The sequence below is a fragment of the Bactrocera neohumeralis genome, unplaced genomic scaffold (genome assembly GCF_024586455.1).
Source record: "Bactrocera neohumeralis isolate Rockhampton unplaced genomic scaffold, APGP_CSIRO_Bneo_wtdbg2-racon-allhic-juicebox.fasta_v2 cluster10, whole genome shotgun sequence".
Lineage (NCBI taxonomy): Eukaryota > Metazoa > Arthropoda > Insecta > Diptera > Tephritidae > Bactrocera > Bactrocera neohumeralis.
Genome location: NW_026089623.1, coordinates 25,964,577 through 25,985,916, shown reverse-complemented (window position 1 = coordinate 25,985,916; position 21,340 = coordinate 25,964,577). Strand labels below are relative to the sequence as shown.

The 21,340-nt window shown below is 34.1% G+C and overlaps 1 protein-coding gene and 1 pseudogene across 3 annotated transcripts in view; both read right to left on the bottom strand.

The window, feature by feature from the left end:
- LOC126765196 (uncharacterized) overlaps positions 1-21,340 on the bottom strand; it is a 461,867-nt gene that overhangs the window by 32,681 nt on the left and 407,846 nt on the right. For all 3 annotated transcript variants that reach the window (XM_050482797.1, XM_050482798.1, XM_050482799.1), the window contains 2 exons: positions 17,198-17,466; positions 16,996-17,121 (listed from right to left, as the gene is read on the bottom strand). In XM_050482797.1, coding sequence (XP_050338754.1) covers positions 16,996-17,121; positions 17,198-17,466 — 395 coding nt within the window. The remainder of the gene's footprint in view (positions 1-16,995; positions 17,122-17,197; positions 17,467-21,340) is intronic.
- On the bottom strand, positions 13,198-14,466 carry LOC126765348 (uncharacterized; annotated as a pseudogene).

The window sequence follows — 21,340 nt, the reverse complement described above, 5'->3', positions numbered from 1 at the left end:
TTTATATTTTTATCATTTCTGTTTTGTTGAATTTCACCTCTTTTTGCTATTATATTTAGCACTGCACTATTTTATTGATTTTTGTATGTATGTACTTCTATTTTTATTTCACCACTGCACAGCACTTTTTTAGGCACCACAAATATTTACGTATATGTATATGTATTTATATATTTTTGCATATGTGGTTATTTGACCGCACAAATTTTTCTAAAAATCCACAGTGCCTATCACTATGGCACTATGTTTAAACGAGGGTAAGAAAAATACTCTTATATTTTTCAATACTTCTTCTTCTTCTTAATTGGCGTAGACACCGCTTACGCGATTATAGCGGAGTTAACAACAGCGCGCCAGTCGTTTCTTCTTTTCGCTACGTGGCGCCAATTGGATATTCCAAGCGTAGCCAGGTCCTTCTCCACCTGGTGCTTACAACGGAGCGGAGGTTTTCCTCTTCCTCTGCTTCCACCGGCGGGCACAGCGTTGAATACTTTCAGAGCTGGAGTGTTTTCGTCCATTCGGACAACATGACCTAGCCAGCGTAGCCGCTGTCTTTTAATTCTGTGAACTATGTCAATGTCGTCATATATCTCATACAACTCATCGTTCCATCGAATGCGATATTCACCGTGGCCAATGCGCAAAGGACCATAAATCTTTCGCAGAACCTTTCTCTCGAAAACTCGTAACGTCGACTCATCGGTTGCTGTCATCGTCCAAGCCTCTGCACCATATATGTAGCAGGACGGGAATTATAAACGACTTATAGATGGCTTTTGTTCGTCGAGAGAGGACTTTACTTTTCAATTGCCTACTCAGTCCGAAGTAGCACCTGTTGGCAAGACATTGCGTTGGTGGTGACATTATTAGTGGTGTTAAATGGTTCCTAAACGAAATTATCTACAACTTCAAAGTTATGACTGTCAACAGTGACATGAGAGCCAAGTCCCGAGTGCGACGACTGTTTGTTTGATGACAGGAGATATTTCGTCTTGCCCTAGTTCACTGCCATTTTGTGCTTCTTTGTCCAGCCTGGAGAAAGCAGAACTAACGGCGCGGGTGTTGAGGCCGATGATATCAATATGATCGGCATACGCCAGCAGCTGTACACTCTTATAGAAGATGGTAAATTCTCTATTTAGTTCTGCAGCTCGAACTATTTTCTCCAAAAGCAGGTTGAAGAAGTCGCAAGATAGGGAGTCGCCTTGTCTGAAACCTCGTTTGGTATCGAACGGCTCGGAGAGGTTCTTCCCGATCCTGACGGAGCTTTTCTTGTTGCTCAACGTCAGTTTACACGGCCGTATTAGTTTTGCGGGGATACCATCTACGCCAATAAAGAAGAAGAATACACAAAGATACACTCTTATGAATAAAACACACCCTCTTATTGGCATTGGGATAATAACTCACATATTGGGCGATATACGCAGTACAAAGTTACCCGAAAGTTCGAAATTCATATGCTATATGGGGACTAAGAGAAATATTGGTCCGATTCAACCCATTTTCGACATGCAGAGATACCATTATAAGAGAAGTATTATCCACATATTCGGTACCTAGGATTAATCAGAAGTGGGATTGTTTATTGTCCGATTGCACACATTATCACAGAGTGGCATAGAAATATAAAGAGAATGCCACTTTCCAAATTTTATCGAAATCGGTCAGTCGGCTCCCGAGACATGGGATTTCACCAAAAAGTGGACGGTACCACACCCATCATCCACTTTCTCAGGCCGCCTCTCGCACTGACCTGCCCGCAAATAGGTTTTTTTCCAATTTCTTTCATTTCACTCTATCGGTAGTAGTTCTTGTAATATGCGAATTTGGTTGTTGTAGCTTTAGTGGTTTAGGAGATATCTACATTAAACATATCCGGCCCCTAGAATGTTCACGTTCACTTTTTCAAAATTTGAATTTATCCACAGGTGCCCCTTGCTACTGTGATCCCCTGTTTCTAATTACTGTTTTATATCTTAATTAATTGCTTAGTTATGGCACTTTGTAGGTATACGAACTCGAATGTTTTTTTGTACTAAGGAACCTACGTACCACGTTTCATCAAGATATCTCAATTTTTACTCAAGTTACAGCTTGCACGGACGGAGGGACAGACAGACTCGTCATCCTGTATAACCTCATATCTATCTCGATTAGTTTTAGGTGGTACGTAAAAACCCTTAGGTGAACAAAACTTTGTATAATACTTTGTAACAACTTATTGCAAGAGCATAAAAATGCTTATAGGAACTAAATGAGTAAACACAAGTCATAAATTTACACTTTAAAAATCCAAATCAGATAACATTAAACACACACACACATATATTGAATTGTACACTTAAAAACAACCCCATGTTGCATAAAATATAAAAATACATACACATATATTTAGGTATATAAGATAAGAAAATACAAAAAAAAAAATAGAATGAAATAATTCTCCCTCGATGCAAGCGTCTCATTGTACCTCACCAGCGGTAAGTTACTGAATAAAACTTCATTGAGGTATTAACAGGAGTTTTTTTTACTAAAAATGGTGACAGTGTCAACTATAATACATATTTGTAAAAAAAATTTTTAAGTTTTCTGGTTATACATCAAATTTGAATGATCACCTACGACGAAGGCATCTATCGCTATTAAAAAGAAGGACTTGCACTGCCCTCTGTTTCAAGCACTAGATCTGAGCTTTCAGAAACCGAAAAGAGAAGTATCGATGAATCTCTTATATCTTAAAATGTACTACCACTTTCTATTGTTGATTGAAGGATTCCGTGAATATACAAAATAGCTTCAGACCTTGTATTCCATCCCAAACAGGAAACTTCTTTCCAATAGGATGTTGCCTGCGAAATATAATGAAGCATGGAAAAAGCTTTATGATCTTTTGCAAAATATTTTACACATTTCTATAACAACAGTCCACATGTCAGAACCAGAACCATAACAAGAACTGTTTTTTTGTCTGTTACAAGTCATTTTATTTGGGATAATACTATAAAATGGTCTCTGCTGTCCTGTCAACTAAAAAAGTGTTCGGCTCACATACTGCGCAAAATATAGCACTAGAATTAAAAAGCGGTTTTTACGAGTGGTTAATTTAATTTTAACAAAATAGTTACGATAGAAAGTGATAATGGTGCAAATATTAAAAAAGGGATAAGTGATATCTCACAAAAACCTCCCATGTATGGCTCACATCCTAAATTTTGCGTTGTTGATGTCATAAAGGCTGGTCTTCAGATTTCAGAGCTTTAGCAACATGTTTCAACCATAGCTCTCAAGCTACAGAAAAACGTAAAAGCATGTAAAAGCGATATTAAGATGAAGCAAGATGTTGCTACTAGATGGAATTCTGGCCATCTCATGATGGAACGTATATGCTTGATAAAGAACCGCTATCCAGGAGAATGGGAACGATTATGAGATTCTATCAACGTAATGAAGCCGATAGAGCATATGGCAACAGAACTTTCTGCGCAAAACTATGTCACTGGTTGTACCTTTAGTCAGAGAACTCCAATATACAATTAAATCCCAATAAATGAGAACTACGGACCGAGAATGCATAAAAAGTAGTTTGATGGAAGTTATATCCCGAGGACTTAGACAATTAGAGTTTGACAAGATGCATGCCAAACCAACTTTCTTAGACCCACAATTTAAATGGCAGAAGAAGTACCAACTTTAATTCAAAGAAATCCAAGGGATTCTAAAGTACCAGTAATAGAATTGCCTGGATAGAAGTGAATTATCTCTTTGGACTCTACTGGAGCAAAAAGTGGCGGAAGCAAAAACTATTTGCCACACCGCCACTAGTGTTAATGAACATATGGCGTTAGACCAATATCTTAGGCAAGATTTCCTTGAAAGGCATCAAAATCTTCTAAACTACTGTCAAAAAAATATTTATGTATACCCGCTACTTCAGTTCCGGCTGAAAGAGTTTTCTCTGAAGCTGATCAAATAATAAATGATAGAAGAAACAGATTTAAAGGTCAAAAGCTTAATCAAATAATATTTTTATATAGCAATTTTGACATTCAATTAATATTTTTTCTTGCATACTTCTTATATTAACAGTTATTTTATTTTATATTGAATTTCTTTGTTGTGTTATACTTTTTTTTAGTTTTACGTAAATATTGAATTAAATTAAAAAAAAAACTTAAAAACCTTTGTATTGATTTAATTAAATATTAATAAAACTGCAGCGCTTGACCTCGAAAACTATATTGCACTTAATTTCATAATTTGACAAATGGAATATTACGTAAAATCAGCCTTTGCTCGGCTCGGCCTGGATCCAGATTGTTCCAATAAGATTTAGATGTTGGAATATTTTTCATACAATTGAAATGGAACTTACAACGATGGTAAGCAACCTACCATTTTCTTGCCTTAATTCATTGGGCAAATATGAGTTCATTTATCGTATGAGAAAACGAGTTAATTGTCTGCCTAATGCCCATTACACTAGCTTTACGTAACCTTCAGAGCTCTGCGTTTTGTTTGCCGCATTTGTTGCAAACGAGCCTCTCTGGCTTTTTCTGGTTTTGAGGCTCGGGTATCTGCTGTATGCTGGCGAACAAGCTGCAAACCAGTCTCTCTGGCTTCCTCTGGTTCTGAGGCTTGGGGCTCTGTTAAATGCTGACGCACTTGCTGCAAACGAGTCTCTCTGGCTTCCTTTAATTATTTCTTTTCGGTTTTTTTTCGAACACTTGGAAGAGAGCCTTCTCTCTTAAACGTCTTAATACATTTAAGTAATTTTGCTCAACATTCTCGCATTGAGCCTAATCCAACGCCCTGTTTAATATTTCGACAACTTCGCTTGGTTTTATTGTCTGCACATTTGTATCTAAATGGTTCTCCTCATCATCGAGCACTTCTAACTCCTCAATTTCACACGAATTAGAAACATTATCCAGCAAAATATCTTCATTCCACTCCTGAAAAAAATTAAAAATTACCTGTCGTGTTGTTGAAACAATTTTAAAAATCGACAATTATGTTTCCATCTTCGGTTTTAAGCTCCATTTCACCTAGATGAGACGGAGCATTGTCGATTAGGAGCAGTGCTTTGACAGACAAGTTCTTTTTTAAAAGAAAATTTGTTACCTAAAATCAGAAAATCTTAGCTACTGAAAATTATATTTTCTCTGCAGCAAAGAAATTTTAACCTACGGCACAAATAATTTGTGAAACCAACCGCTACAAATGGCTGATGTCATCCATGAGGGCTTGGAACTTTTGTACTTAGTAGGGCAGTTGGAACTTTTGAAAGCGCGTAGATTTTTGCCTTCCCAATCATCAACAACTTAAGTTTATGACTTCCGGAAGCATTAGCACAAAATTAAAAATGTCTCGTTGATTTTCAGTTTTTACTCCCGGAGCAGTATTTTCGGTACTTGATACGTAAGACTTTTCTGGGAAAATTTTTCAAATCAATTCTGATTCATCAGCATTGTATAGTTGATCATGGGATATATCCATTTCCTCAATTTTTTACTTCAGCATGACTTTAAATGATTCGATAAGCGAAGGTTGCGAATACAGCTTTTCCCCAGTTATTCTAAGCAGACGATCTCAAAATCTTTTTTTAATTCCCTGCCATCACTTGCGTTGAGCGAGCATTTTTTTCTTTCAGTTTTAGATGGATCTCTTTAGCTGTTTCTTTGAGCGCTAATGCATTTACCGGATAATTCCTTTTTCTTTGCTTAACAAAGCAGAGACGTTTCTCCATTTTCGCCAACTCTGATCCTCTTAATGTCTTTCTTTTTCATGGATCGGAAAATGTGTCAGTAACACAGTCCAAAATCTTCTTTTTTTTTCATTTTTATCTTGCTAATTGTTGACTTTGTTGCACCATATTGCTTCGCTAAAGCTACCGCACTTGTACTCTTTTGTAATAAGTCCAAAATATTTGCCTTTGAACATAAATAAAAAGATAATATGTGCAGATACAACTACTTTTCTACTTTACTTATAAGGGGAATCCCTAATTTAAAAAATGATTTCATAAAATAAATGAGTGTGGGTACAAATTTGTGTACTTTAACTGCTGCTAAATTCAGAATTTGATTTTATTCAGAGTTGACGTTTTAGAGTAGGCAATGTAAAAAAAGTTGACGTTTTGGGATGTCGACGTAAACGAGCGTTGAAGTTTTCCCGAGTGCACTGAACTTCTGTAAGGATATGTATTTGAGCATACATATATGTATGCATACAAATGTCACCAACAATAGTTGAAACTTTTATTTAAACGTTTTAAGCCCATCTTTTTGGTGAGCTATTTCGCTCAAATATTCTAAGTTTCAGTACCACTGGAAAAAGTTACAAACATGCAAGCAAACATACAAGTGAAGCTAATAAAAGCGTATTAAAAATGTGGTGTTTTAGACAAGACTCTGGAAAAGCAATGATTTTAAAATTACAATCAATGCTATTTAAATACAAATCAGTTAGTTTTGTATTAAGACCTTTAAGATCTGATAATAAATAAATGATAAAATGATATTTTAGCAACAACCACAGTGGGTTTATTACGTTTATGCTCGAATTCATGCACAAAGACACCAGGTGGCCAGAATGAGCTATCAAGAACCAATGGAAAATTGTTAGCGGATATGTCGATCTTAAAAGACGAAATATTTCTGTGGTATTTAAAGTTAAATTTTCGGATATCAGTATCGCCCGTTTTTAATTTTGACGAGATATAATACTTAATGTCAACTGTAGGTTTCGTGGCAAATCTTGAAATGAAAATTTACTTTTTTCGCGGTATTACAACTACATTTTTAGACTTAGAGTTATTTATCGCTTATCATTTTCAGTTACACCATTTTCGGAATTCTGATGATGAAATCTTCTCTGGTTGAGGACAAGGGGAAGAAAGATTAATAGGAATGTTAGGAGGCCTTTTTTCAAGAAAGAAGGGGTGGTGTCTCTTCTTTATCATTTAGGCATTTAAATGATTGAAACATTATATCAACACTTTTTTACATTTTTCCGTAATGCTTACAAGTTCACGGCCGATTTCCTTGAATTTATTGCGCACCTGCCTTAAATAGGTCAATTTCTGTCGGTCTACATTTTATGCAAGACCAGCCCTTAGTATCAAGAATAGAATCTAAGATCGAGAAATTGCAAGCCATTATGGCAAAAACAATATTAAATAAAAATAAGAAAAATTTAAATAATAAAAGTAAAAAGAGCAATGATAAAAATATGTATATTTTTAAGAAATAAATGCAATAAGGTTATAATTGGTTATCAGAGATCACAACTAATGTAGCGAGCAGTTTGAGATGCACTGCAACTCACGAAAAATAAGAACACGCAAACAATTGTGAACAAAGATGAAAAAAGAATGAATAAAGGAAAGAAATTTAAGAAAACAATACACGTAAATTAACACTAACAGTTGCACTACAGTAGTATCTGGATTCTTGCACGCAATGAAAACCGAGCTTGGTGCAAGTATTGAGGATGTCGCAAGTACCGAGTATCTTTTTTCATATAAAATAAACGAATCTTTTGTTAAAAACATATTTTTTTTATTATTTATTTGTATATATTTCAATTCAAAAGTCCTTAAGGGGCTATACCAGAGTGACACTTTCAAAAAAATTTTTTTTTTCTTTTTCGACAGTTTATATATTCAAAAATATTATGTGAAATCGGCGAGGTCGTATCTTCAATAGTTTTAGAATGGCAGCGTTCTAAATAGAGACCGCTCAGAGGTGCAAACATATATAAGTGAAACTTTAAATGCGTTTTTCTCGAAACGACATTTTTCAAAATTGCTGACATTATAACTCAACGAGAATATAGTTGAATACATTTGCTATACAGTAGACTACGATCTTTTTGATTGGTTGAAATTTGGCATTAAAAAAATCACCATTTTTTTCGTAAAAAACGATTTTTTTTTTTCAAAATTACGCCATTTTCTTAATTTTTGATATTTTTCAAAGATCGTAGTTCATTGTATAGAAAATATATTTAAGTTTAATAAACATTTTGAATTTTTTTGATTCAGCCACTCATTCGACCGGAATCATGCCAGCAGTTGAGGCACTTTTTTTTCAGCACTTCCGCAGACAGCACATAACTCCGTTATTTTTCAATATTTTTGTAAAAAAAATTTTTTTCATATAGCTAAAAATATACTTTATTACGTTCATAGAACGTCGAAACATTCAATCTAGTGCTTTCTTTTAAAAAAAATTCACGAAAATCGCCTAATTTTTCATGCGTCACAGTGGTATAGCCCCTTAAGTTAAATATGTTAGTATACTTATATACATAAATATACTTGTAGATAGATATACATGTATACATATGTGTATATTATGTGGAATTAAAAAAAATGTTAAATTTTTAATTGTGTGGTACAAGCTCGCTTGTTCAGTACTACGTTGCTTCTGAGCCTCTGAAACGTTATTTTACTCCACCCATTCTAGGCAAACATGGAATGCTCATATTGTTTCCGCCGACGTAACTTTGTTCGTATTTTGGCTAAGAAATTGACATAATATCTGCACTTAGTTTCTTTAAAATGTCAGCTTTCTCTTTTACTGTTAGCAGCGTAAATTTTTTCCTAGCCATTATAAAACCGCACTACACAAATCGTCAGTTAAAACTGATTCGAATCTCCCGAAACGCACATGCATAAGAGTTACAAGAATTCATCATCGAAAAAAGCGGGACTTCTCAGAAATAAATTCGAACTAAGGAAACGTTACCAAAATCAATAAGGTCTTGTCGAGGTAAATTTTTTTGGATGTCGCAAGTGTTTCAATAGCACAATATATCAGTGATACTTATCTCTACAAATCACTTAATCCAAATAATTTCACAATGATTTAAAAATGTATTGCAATAACCAAATTGGCTCAGCACAAACATTTTAAGAACTCCCACCGACAGTCCGAAATTGGATGAAATTGGAAGATAACCCCGCTCAATTTCCATATAACGGTACTGTTGAAAATTACTAAAAGCGCAATAAATCAATAACCACATTTTTCAGAGACATTTGATTTTACCTCCGAGGTGATATTAGAGGGCTTTATGGGAGTCTGTGTGAAAATTGGACGATGGGCGTGGCACCATCCACTTTCGGGGGCAATCCCATATATCGGCACCCGAAAGACCGATTTCGAGAAATTGTACAACCGCGTGGTTGTTGGTTCCTCCCATATAACATAGTAATATTCCACTTGATTCTTTCATTTTCTTTAGTATATAATTCCTAAAACAGATAAATTTGAGCGAAAACTTGAAACTAGCCCCTTCATTTTTGGAAAAAAAGTATCAATGACTTCGTTTAAATCCAAGCTTGATGCAGTTTAGTATTCAATTGATGCGGTTTAGTATAAATGCCGGAGTGGAGTTTGGCTCATATCATTTCTTAAAATGAATTTTTATTACTTTTGAGTTGCAAAATGACCTTTTAGCTGCTGCACAAGTGACAGGTATTATAAAGAATAATAACATAGCTGTAAATACTTCTGTTAGGTCGCATTTTAGCACTCCATATTTGTACATTATTTCCTTACATAATTGGTGAACAGTCCACGTTTAAGTTAGTTGAGGTAAAACTAGGTGGTTAATATTCATAAATTTAAGTGAAAACTAGAGCCTATTTTATCGAATATTTTCTTTGGAATTCGTCATACTTTTGTAATAAAGTTGCTTCATCAACATATAAAAAAATTGTAGGTATTAGAAAATCAAATATATGACAGACTGCACTCATACCAATAAAACGTGTATATAATTGAGAATTTACTATGTCTAGTGTATTATTGAAAATCTCAATTTTAATATTTTTTCTCGGTTTGAAAATTGATGATTAGCAGCTAATTCATCAAAATGTTTTTTAACTTTGCCTTTTTTCTTGAAAATGGGTATCAATACCATATTTTCTTGCAGTTTCACTGTCTTTGCGCTGGAACAACTGTGTTGTTTAATTCTTTCTGATAAATGCTTCCAGTCTCGAATTCCCTTACACCAAAAGCCACCAAAGCAAATAACCAGCAGGGTTGACAATAGGCAGCGTCTAGTATTTTGAAATAACACAACCAAAAACGATTAACTAGCCCTTGTTTTGAACACGAAACGTAGTACGATTGAGAAAAACACCTATTGTTCTGGTTGATGTCTGTTAGAAAAGGTCGTGAAGGCTGCATCAAGGTTTTGAAGTTTTTCGTTATCACTTAATTGTTTGTTCACGAAGTTTCCCAAATCATGTGGTTCCTCCAAATCCTCCGCTCTTATGTGCGTCATGCGAACATCTTCACATGATCATGACAATTTTCGAATCTTCCTCAATGTGCTTCTTAACAAACACTGCAGTTACCACATATTTGAGTCAATATCAATAGAATTATTTTTGCCAGATGTATTTGAAAAAGGCCCTTGTCAATTATGGGCAATTTTTGTTTACTATCTTCTTTTTCTTGGCGTTGATTGCGTTTAAATGTACCACTACATTTAAACAATACAATATTAGATTGTACTCGAGTAGATAGATACTCACTGTTCACTTACGACGTTAAAAGTAAAATAACATATAAGGAAAGAGTAACACAATAATACGCTACAAGTGTCCTTGGGGAATCCCCGGAAAAAAATTATCAAAATTTAGTGTTTAGTGTTACCACATTTAACGGTGGAGACCATGAATCCATGATTCTGTCCGTGGAACTAAATTAATGTTCCTACTGCAGGTGACTTGCATTTTTTCACGATATTTCGCATTATATAATGAGCTGTAGCCGAAATCTATAGATTTGACACGATTTATTGACTTAACGGACATCGGTATGAGTGGTAAAATCAAATAAAATTAAACCACTTTATTCACCAGTACAAAAATGTTCATTGACATTAGCTTACTTACTCCTGATACAGTATTAATTTTTTAACCGTTCTCGAAAAAATAATCTTAACTAGAATTCACAAAAAAGTGGGGTTGCAACTTGTCATATTAAAATATTTATGGGGAGAAATTTCCAAATCTTATGAGTAAAATACGTTCTGAAATTTTCATTGAGATAACTCAAGCATATCCAGCATATGTAGAGTCACCAAGAAGTACGAAAGTATTTATATTAGATATATAGGGGCTCAGGGAACTATTGACCCCATGATCACCCGATGTCAAGAATTAAGTGGAATTTAAAATTGTGCTATATAGGAAGTACGCGTGGTTTTTGTCCGATTTCAACAATTTTCACAAAGTGACATAGGAATATGAAAAGAATGCCACGTTCCAAATTTTCTAAGCCGGTCAGTCGGGTCCCGAGATATGGGATTTCACCAAAAAGTGGGCAGTGCCACGCTCATAGTCCAATTTTTACCGCGGTTCCTATAAAGCCTTGTCATACTATCCCTGCTTTAGGATAAAGCTTTTTCCGCTTTTGATAGTTTTGAATAATACCGTTATATGGGGATGAGCGGTGTTTTCATCCGTTTTCACACTATCGGTAGTAGTACTTGTAATATTCGTTCCTATATTACGAGATACATATGTACATTAAACATATTAGATTTTTTTCCACAGGCGCACCTTGCCACTGGTATCTCCTGTGCTAAACTCCAGTTTTATATCTTATTTCGGTCTTTCCTCAGTTATGGCATTTTATATGTTTTCGGTTAATGGCGATTTACGGTGGTGGCAGTGGTCCGATTACGCCCATCTACGAACTCGAGTTTTGTTTTGTAATAATACTATGTTCGAACCGGCATTGAAAACATTTTGAAAACACATTTGGATGTTGTGGAATCTAAGTCGTTCGAACCGACAATTTGTGTTTTCGATGAGTTTTCACTGACAACTCACAAATTCGTTTGTTTGTTTACATTTGAGCAACGAGAATGGTAAGTTTTGATATCCTTAATATTTGCTTATAATTATTACTAAAGATCGCATTGTTTAGAATTCTGAGAAAAAGGTATTAATTGCGAAAGCATTGGCTTTTTGAGAAGCCAAATAAATACCTTGCTCAATGACAATTCTTCAAGAGAAATATTAGAAAGTGTTACTACTCAGCACCATGCCTTGGCAAAAAAGATAGCCGAGTTAAAGAAACAACATTTAATCGTATTAGATTTAATAAAGGACCTTAGGATGCCTATTAATTCATGTTGGACAAAAGTGTGTTCCTACTGATGAAAAAGTTTTCACAAAAAATGGATACCAATTACCGAAAAGCTATTCCTATAGAAAAAAGAGTGGCTATTACATTATTTGCTTTAGGGTCATCTGCAGAGTATCGGAGTATCGCCAACATGTTCGGTGTAGGAAAATCTACGGTTTGCGAAATTTTACTGGAATTTTGCACCGAAATCTGGAGATTACTGCAACCATCCTGTTTTAAAATGTAGCCTCTAAACAGAGAAAATATAACCGAATTGGTGACTGGTTTCGAGGTAATTGGATTCCCACAATGTTTAGGAGCAATTGGTAAATATTGGTTATCTTAAATTTGCGCTAATGGTCTAATAATTGTTTACAGACGGATGCCACATTGAGATTCACTCATCTTCTGACGAAGCTGTGGACTATTATAATTATAAAGGATGGTATTCCAACGTTTTATTGACATTGGTTGATGCTAAGTAAAGTCTAAAAACTCAATATACATATATGTAAGTACATAACTAATGTTTGCAATGTATTTTCAGATACCGTTTTACTTACATAAACATAGGAAGTCCCTTCATCACTTCAGAAAGAAATACTTAGATAATTGTCCGTTATTAAGCGAAATGTCTCGAGACATTTCAGGCATAAATGTGCCAGTATTTATTATTGGGGATTCGGCTTTTCGTTTTAGCAACCAAATGATGAAAACGTATCCATTCGGCGGCTCTTTCGAAAACACGTAGAGTGGTCGAAAATGCTTTTGGACACCTCAAGGCCCGCTTTCGACGCATCGGAAAAGAAATTGACAACTCTGTACGGAATGCCAACTCAATAATAAAAGCATGTTGCGTCCTTCACGATTTTTTAAGTGATAACAACGACACGCTAAACGCTAAATGGTTACGCGCTTTGGAAGAGTTGGAGACTAGACGGCAAAATCCGTGTGATGTTTCATATGCATATGATGACACAATTAATGGAGAAATGATTCGGAAAGCACTTTGTGCATATTTTGGTAAGTACATGTGTATATTGTATCACAATGTCTACATTTTACACAATTACATATGCATTAAATCAAAGATAAAGTTGTACACACAAAACTAAATTTAATTTTATTTTCCATATAAAAATAATTTTAATTATAACTTAATAGGCTGAACTAATTCATGTCAACGTTAAACATCTTTCATAAAAAAATATATTAATTTATTTTTTTATTTATTTAGAAATTCAAGCAATCGTTTATTTGTTTCTTTAGAGTCTTTCCGATATTCTTCAATCAGTTGGGTTTTTTTATTGTCGTTTTCAAGTAATTTTTCTCTCAGGTCCATAATTTTTTGCAGGTTCCATTGAATTCCTGATTTGCTTTCTCGAGCTGTTTTTCAATTATTTCACATTTTTTTAATATCAGGCTCTGAAAATGATTCCTTTTTTTATTTCCAGAATCGCTCGGCTCGGGAGACGATATTGTTAAGGAAGAACTATCGGTTGGCGACATCGGCATCGCTGAGGGCGAAGGTAGGGAAACCGGTGATGACAATGGAGATGCAGCAACAAATGTAGAAGGCGCAGCCGTTTCCACCGAAATTTAAGTGGTTCGGAGTCAGTAAAACCTTTTTAAAAATGTATAGATGTATGTAAATATAAATACTATACTGAATTACAAACCGAATGTTTCTTACTTTGAAAGCTTTCCTCCACTAAGCTCTCGGCGTTGTAGCTGACGTACGGCAACAGTACAGCTCTCATTTTTTCATACAGTGGCCACTGCGATGGAGAACCGCCAGTTGACCCGATTGCTGTCTTCTCTTTCCTGTAAAACATTATATTTATATAATAACTCTATTATTATTAATTTTATTTAATTACCTATATCTCTGGGAAAGATTGTGCATTTTTGATTTGATTTCACTTGCCGTGAAATGCACACCTTGTTGCTGCAACTCCATTGCCATTTCCTCCTCTATGTGGTTATTCTTCCTTGGCCCGCGAAGAGCACTAATTTTACTTTGCCACAATTCAATCAGTAGGGCTTCTGCCCTATCACTCCACCAATTTCTTCTTTTGTATTTTTGTTTTTCCATTTTTTTATATTAATATCATTATCAACTGACAACTGTATGTGTATATGGAATGTAAACAAATATCAAGTGACAATTTAGGGCCGGCAAAATATGTCTTCTAAAAACATCGATTAAACTAGAGCGGGCATCGATTATTATGAGTGGAATGTAAGTTTTCAGCGAAAACTGTGTTTTCGTTTGACAGATTTTACATGGACGAAAACAGAAGTTTTCGTACGAAAACCAGTTTTTCCCACGAAAACATGTTTTCGTTGTCGGTCCGAACATAGTGTAAGGAACTTCTATACCAAGTTTCATCAAGATATCTTAATTTTTACTCAAGTTACAGCTTGCACGGACAGGCAGTCATCCGGATGTAAACTTTTCTCTTCATCTTGATCATTTATATACTTATTTATCTCGATTAGTTGTAGGTGATACGTACAAGCATTAGATGAATAAAACTATTGCTATGTTCGGACCGACATTGAAAACACATTTGTCGGTTGTGGAATCTAAGTCGTTCGGACCGACAATGTGTGTTTTCGATGAGTTTTCACTGACAATTATCAATAGGGGGATTCTCTTGCTCTTGCAAGATCGCACGATGACAGAAAATGCAAAAATCCTATACTGAAATAGGCAAGGCCAAGAGAGCACCCATTGCAGAATCTAGTGATATATGACGGCACGAAAATAAACGTGGGTTTTGGTCTGACATATTTTACAGCCATTGCGAATAATTTTCTGCGTGTATTTGTTGTTGTGCCGTTGCACCAAGAGGAAAATTCTGCAATTCGTGCACCGTGCGAGGGTTGGCAAGAGCAGGCAATCCCCCTAATATGACATTATCAACTGACAGCTGTATTTGTATATGGATATCAAGTGACAATTTAGAGCCGACAAAATATGTCTTCCAATAAAATCGATTAAACTAGAGCAGGCACCGATTATAATAAGTGGAATGTAAGTTTTCAAGTAGTTTTCAGCGAAAACTGTGTTTTCGTTTGACAGATTTTACATGGACGAAAACACAAGTTTTCGTACGAAAACCAGTTTTTCCCACGAAAACATGTTTTCGTTGTCGGTCCGAACATAGTATATAATAATCTGTAACAACTGGTTGAAAGAGTACAAAAATCGCTATATTTTAAAATTTTTGTATAAAAAAGGGAAGAATGCCTCGCAAGCCACCAATGAAATTTGTGAAGTTTATGGCGACGGTGCTGTATCAGTTCGTGTAGCACAACAATGGTTCGCTCGGTAACGTTCTGGAAATTTCGAAATCTCGATTTACACTGATGAAATAATGTCACTAGCGGAAAAATGTCAAAAGTGGTCGACCAAAATGGTACATATTTGTTTTTTTATTTGATATTATAAATATAAAAAAAATTTTTGAAGTTTTATTAGAAATACGAAAAGACTTTTTCGATCTTATTACATGTACAAAGAAAACGGCTTGAACTTGTATCCTCTGACTGACGTTTTACACCTTAAAGAATTTCCCTGGCTTTGGTTTTTGCAAATAGCAAGAGTATAAAATGTTCGGTATCACCGGAACTTAGGCCTTCTTTTCTCGTTTATTATACAAGGTGTATTCCAAAGTAAACATAACTTTTTGAATCCAGTGCCCCCTGGTGGTCTATATGTCGACTGGTGCGTTAGAGTCTGCTATCTTCATCTATTGTCCAGTGAGAATTTCATGACATTTCATAGATTGGAAGTGAAATTATTGCATTTTAAGTGTCAGTATGTTTGTGTTAGCGGTGCGAAAATGAGCTTCGAACAATGAACCAACTTTAAATTTTGTTTTAAAATTGGTAAAACTTTTACCGAAACGTTTCCAATTGATGAAACAAGTTTGTGGCGATGATTGCTTATCTTAGCAGAGTGCACGAGTGGTTTCAACGTTTTCAAAGTGGTCGTGAGGACATAAATGACGATCAATATATGGGCCAATCAAAATCCGTAATCACCGGAAATTCCATAGAAACTGTGCGTGAATTCGTCAAAATTAAGCCGAAATCATCATTGAAATTAATGGAAATGGAATTGAGCATTTCCAAAATATCGATTTATCGTATTTTGACCGAACATTTGGGCTTGCGAAAGGTGTGTACACAAATGGTCTAACGACCACCGTTAATTTAATTTTGCGAAGATTTATTACATATTGACCGATATAAACCGGAAGTTTAAAAATTTTTTTATTATATATTTTTATATTATTTGGTTCCGATAACTTTATTGATGTTTTATAGTTATATGGGAAGTAAGCGCGGTTGTTGGCGGATTTCGATAATTTTTATAACGAAACGGTCGAATAATTTCTAAGTTATATTAATACAACTGAAGGTTGACGTTAACACACTTATTCTTCAATTTTAGTACAGGCTCCTATTTCCATCCATACCCACATGGATATAAAAATTAATGTCTCTGAGCGTTTATTTATTGAGAATAATATACCTATTAAGAATTCATAGCGATCAAATTATTTTATAATTAACTTTTTGAAGTTATAAAGATATTAGGGGTCTTAAGCAATATCTAATAATTGTAAGTGCTGACTGAGGTTTGATATTAATATGTTGGATGCAAGAAATATATAATAAAGGTTACTAGAGCTTAGTGTGAAAAAATTGAGCTACCAAGGGACAGTAAATAATTAGTAATATAACTTAACCAAATTCGTGTGGTTTTATTCGTGAGTTATTCAAACATATTCTAGGTGTAATATTTGTCATTTAAGCTACCACTTACTTAATGTGTCCCTCATACTGTTTAAAACTTGCTCGAGTCGCGTCATCTGCTTTAAGCTGTGCTTCCTTCCATTTTCGAAATGAGTCAATAACCTTCTCATTTTGTTTGCGTAGATCACATTGTTTTCTAAAAATTTTAAAGTATAAAATTTTGTTTTGAAATTTCTACAATTCTTAAAAATACTAATAGATGTGTAATATACCTGTACTCATTCTCGAGTTGCTTGTAGTCATCGCAAAGTACGTTGAATTGTCGCTTTAGCTCATTGTTCGCCTCTTGAAGTCGCTTTGTACAGTCTTTTTGTGTTGATTCACTGCGTTGCATGATATGTTGCTGCTCCTTCATTACATCGTGCGCCGTATATAATTCATTTTCTGTCTTCAATAATTTATCCCCCAGACATCTTTGTTTATTTAGTAATTTCGCCTCTTTTTCTTTCAAAGCGAGTACCTCATCTCTTAATAGATTACGCTAAAAGAAATGCATCAATACCCCATAACCTCAATCTAATTACAAATATGTTTACACTGGCGAACAAAACTTTTTCATATGTAACATATATTAATTAGGGCAGTACCTATTTTCATAACTCAAAATTGCAGCTGAAGTTCATATTCACACACAAAAATATATGTATGTAAATATTTGTGTAAATCAAGGAACCATACTGGAATCTGTGTTTAATACAATATTTGACAAAACTTTATATTAAACAAGTAAGGAAAGGCTAAGTTCGGGTGTAACTGAACTATTCATACTCCTCCAAGTTCCTAGAATCAAAACCTGGGAAGTACCTTCGGGTGCATAAGGTTAGTAGAATAACAAAATTCAATATGTGTAGTATAGAGAAGTTCATGGACCACTTTCGCATATTAAAGTATAGTATATCCAATATTATACGATCAGTTAATTTTGCTAAATAATCTTGTCTTATGGTACAAAGCAATGGGAGATTGACCCGCTTTTATCTATTTTTACCATCACTACATACAATTATTAACAGTATTAACAGAAAAAGATGCTTTAGTTATATAAAAAGAAAAAGGAAATTTTGTGAGAACTAGGGCTAGTTTGCACCAACTTTTTTATCATTTAACAATATAATGGAATTTTTATAATAATTTTGCAGAAATGCATTACGCATAAAATTTAAGATCGAGTCTTATAAATCCCTTTTGTACCATCTCGGCTGTAAGATTTTATATACTACTTGGCCTTCATATGTATACTCATACAATTATCACATTTTAAGCAGCAAAACTGTTATTTGGGGTGTGGGCGGAGTAATAATCCGAATTCATCCATTTCAACAGGGTGAATAGGGAAGCAAAAAAACATGTCCTCCGTGAATTTGGTAATTAATTCAAGTGCTGGCTGAGGTATGTACATTGAACCTGTCTCTAACCACTGTAATACTCTGCATCAAATTACAGTTCCATATTTTAATTTGGAGCTTAGTTTTGACACTTTATGGGGATTAATAGCGTTTTTGGGCATAATAATGATCCGATCCCGCCCATCTGCAATATTGACCCTTTTTTGAGGCCAAGGAAGTTATGTATCAAACTTCAAAGAGATATCTCAATTTTTATATCAAGTTACGGACGGACGGACAGACAGTCATCGGATTTCAACTCGTTTCGTTATCCTGATTATTTATTTCTCTCTCGTTTAGTTTTAAGTTGCATGAATTAAGGATTTATTATTCAATGAAATTGTGATTGAATTACAGTCAAATTATGTATTTTATTAAATTATATGTCAAATAATCACTATATTAAATCATTCTTAAATGAAAAATATGTGATATAAACTCAACCGAAGAAACTAAATTTAATATATGTGACCTGGTCTACGAAAAGGGAGCTAACGTGCGAAAACTAGTTTTCTGGGAAACAGCTGTTACAACTCATCTTCCATCCGAATCAACTAAAAAGTGAAAATTGATTTTTTGTTACCTAAGCCCCCTTTCCGTAGACCAGGTCACATATTCAGTTCATGTGCAAAACGTCAACTAGAGGATCGGAATTCATTATCTTATATATAAAAATTAAACGCCTTTTTTGTATGTACGCGCATTACGCCCGATCGGTCTTTTAGTACTGGAAAAGGTCCTAACGGCAGCCTTTTTCGCAAAATCACCCTCGATTTCTCAATTTATGTATATATTTATAACTCAAGAACGGTTGAACCGATTTGGCCGAAAATTAGTGATGACGCAGCTTGGAACCTCGGGACGGGCATAGGCTACTTTCTATCGTTTTATGTTAAAAGTCACAACAATTCATAAATAAAAAAAATTATATTTCAAAACATAAGCATGTATTCAATATTTATGTAAGAATCATTTGAACATTTTTTTCTTCAAAAATACAAAATAAAATCACACAGCTACTGGCAGGGTACAGTGGTTTTTGTTTATATACACATGTATATGAATTATAGTGATAGTTGTAACTTAATAAGAAAAGGACGAATCATAATTTGAGATGAGTGCATAATAGCTGACAAATATTCCTGAACAGAACACACAGAACAATGCAATATTTAAAAGGAAGGATCATGTCTGTGTTTTCTTAAGTGAAGTACCTGGGTTTTAGCCGTCGATTTTGGAATTACATTCGAAGATTGTTGGACAAAACATTAATATAGGGCGTGAGGCGCCCTCTTATGCTTTACTTCTGCACTGTTATTCACTATAACAAGAAGCATATATGTATGTATGTGTGTAACGATATATGTACGTTGCAGATGTCCCTGCCAACCACGGCTACCCACTTGAGTCTAATATTTCAATACAACTACCCTGCCAACCACGGCTACCCGCTTGTGACAAATATTCCAATACAACCACACATTTTTTCTCCATGCACTAACACCAACGCACATTTTCGGGTTATTTTTTGTTTACCTAAATGCCATGAAAAAAGTTTGTTTACCTAAATGCCATGAAAAAAGTTTGTATCATTTCTTGATTTATTTGAATGAGTACGAAGGAGAAAACATTATTGTCAATAGTGACAATAGAAAATCCCAAAAGGGTAATAAAAAAAAAACGATTGAAAGACACATGTCGTTCGTGATCGTACCATCGTAAAGGAGGCTCGTACAATAAGAAGGTAAGTAAATGAATTTTATGTGATTTTTTAACAATATTTTGAAAAAAATTAGTTCATTTATTTTTATAGCTTTGGAAATTAGAACTGAATTGGAAGAAGCAGCAGCAGCTATGTACATATATCATCAGAAGCGGCAAATATCAATTGTTAAGTAAGTATGTGAAAAAAGTGTGTGTACTTTGAAATTGGACTGCGCAGTCCAATATAATACGCAAAAATAAATACATATGTATATGTTTAAGACGGCCTGCACAATCCAAAATATTATGTGAAAACAAATGTTTGCTTTATATTTTAAATAATCAGATAATATTATTCTTTTATTTCAGGTATTATTATGATTTTTATTTAATTATTCTTTCTTTTCAGATTTTATCACTATTTTTATTTAATTAATCTTTGCTTTCAGAGTAAATTCTTTTTGTATTTAATATATTTTATTTATTCTTTCAGATAATATTAATCTTTTTTACAGATATTATTATCATTTTATACAATTAATCTTTCTTTTTCTTTTAGATATTACAAATTCAATGTAATTATTATTTATTTTCAGGTGTTAATAATCTTTATTTTATTTTGAGGTATTTGTCTTTTATAATACTTTTCCACTCTTTTGTTTTCAGGTTGTAATAATTATTTTCTTTAATTAATCTTTTTTCAGATATTAATTATTTTTTTAAATTAAATATATTTTTTTTATATATAAATTATAATAAATTCTATGTAAAATGTTAATAAATAAAATAAATAAATAAAATAAAATAAAAATTTTAAAAATTACAAAGTTTTCTTTTAAATTTTAAAAGTAGGAATTAAAAAATGCAACCCTGTATCAGCTGTTTAAAATGCAACCCTGCATCAGCTATTTAAAAAAAGAAAATGCAACCCTGCATCAGCCGTCGATTGCGGATATTAGAGCACGACAGATATACTTTTTTATATGACACTGCTGAATGAGAGCAACAAAGATGTATGATCACATGTATGCGTACGTGAGTGGGTAAAATTGTCGCTCGGCCTATGGCAAAGTACACATGATTACCCTATGGATTACCCACTGATTATCTGGTTTTTTACCCGCTCATGGTTGGCAGGGGTAAATAGTGTGAAGATCCCTGCCAACCACAACATTTTTATACTCTCGCAACAAAGTTGCTAAGGAGAGTATTATAGTTTTGTTCACATAACGGTTGTTTGTAAGTCCTAAAACTAAAAGAGTCAGA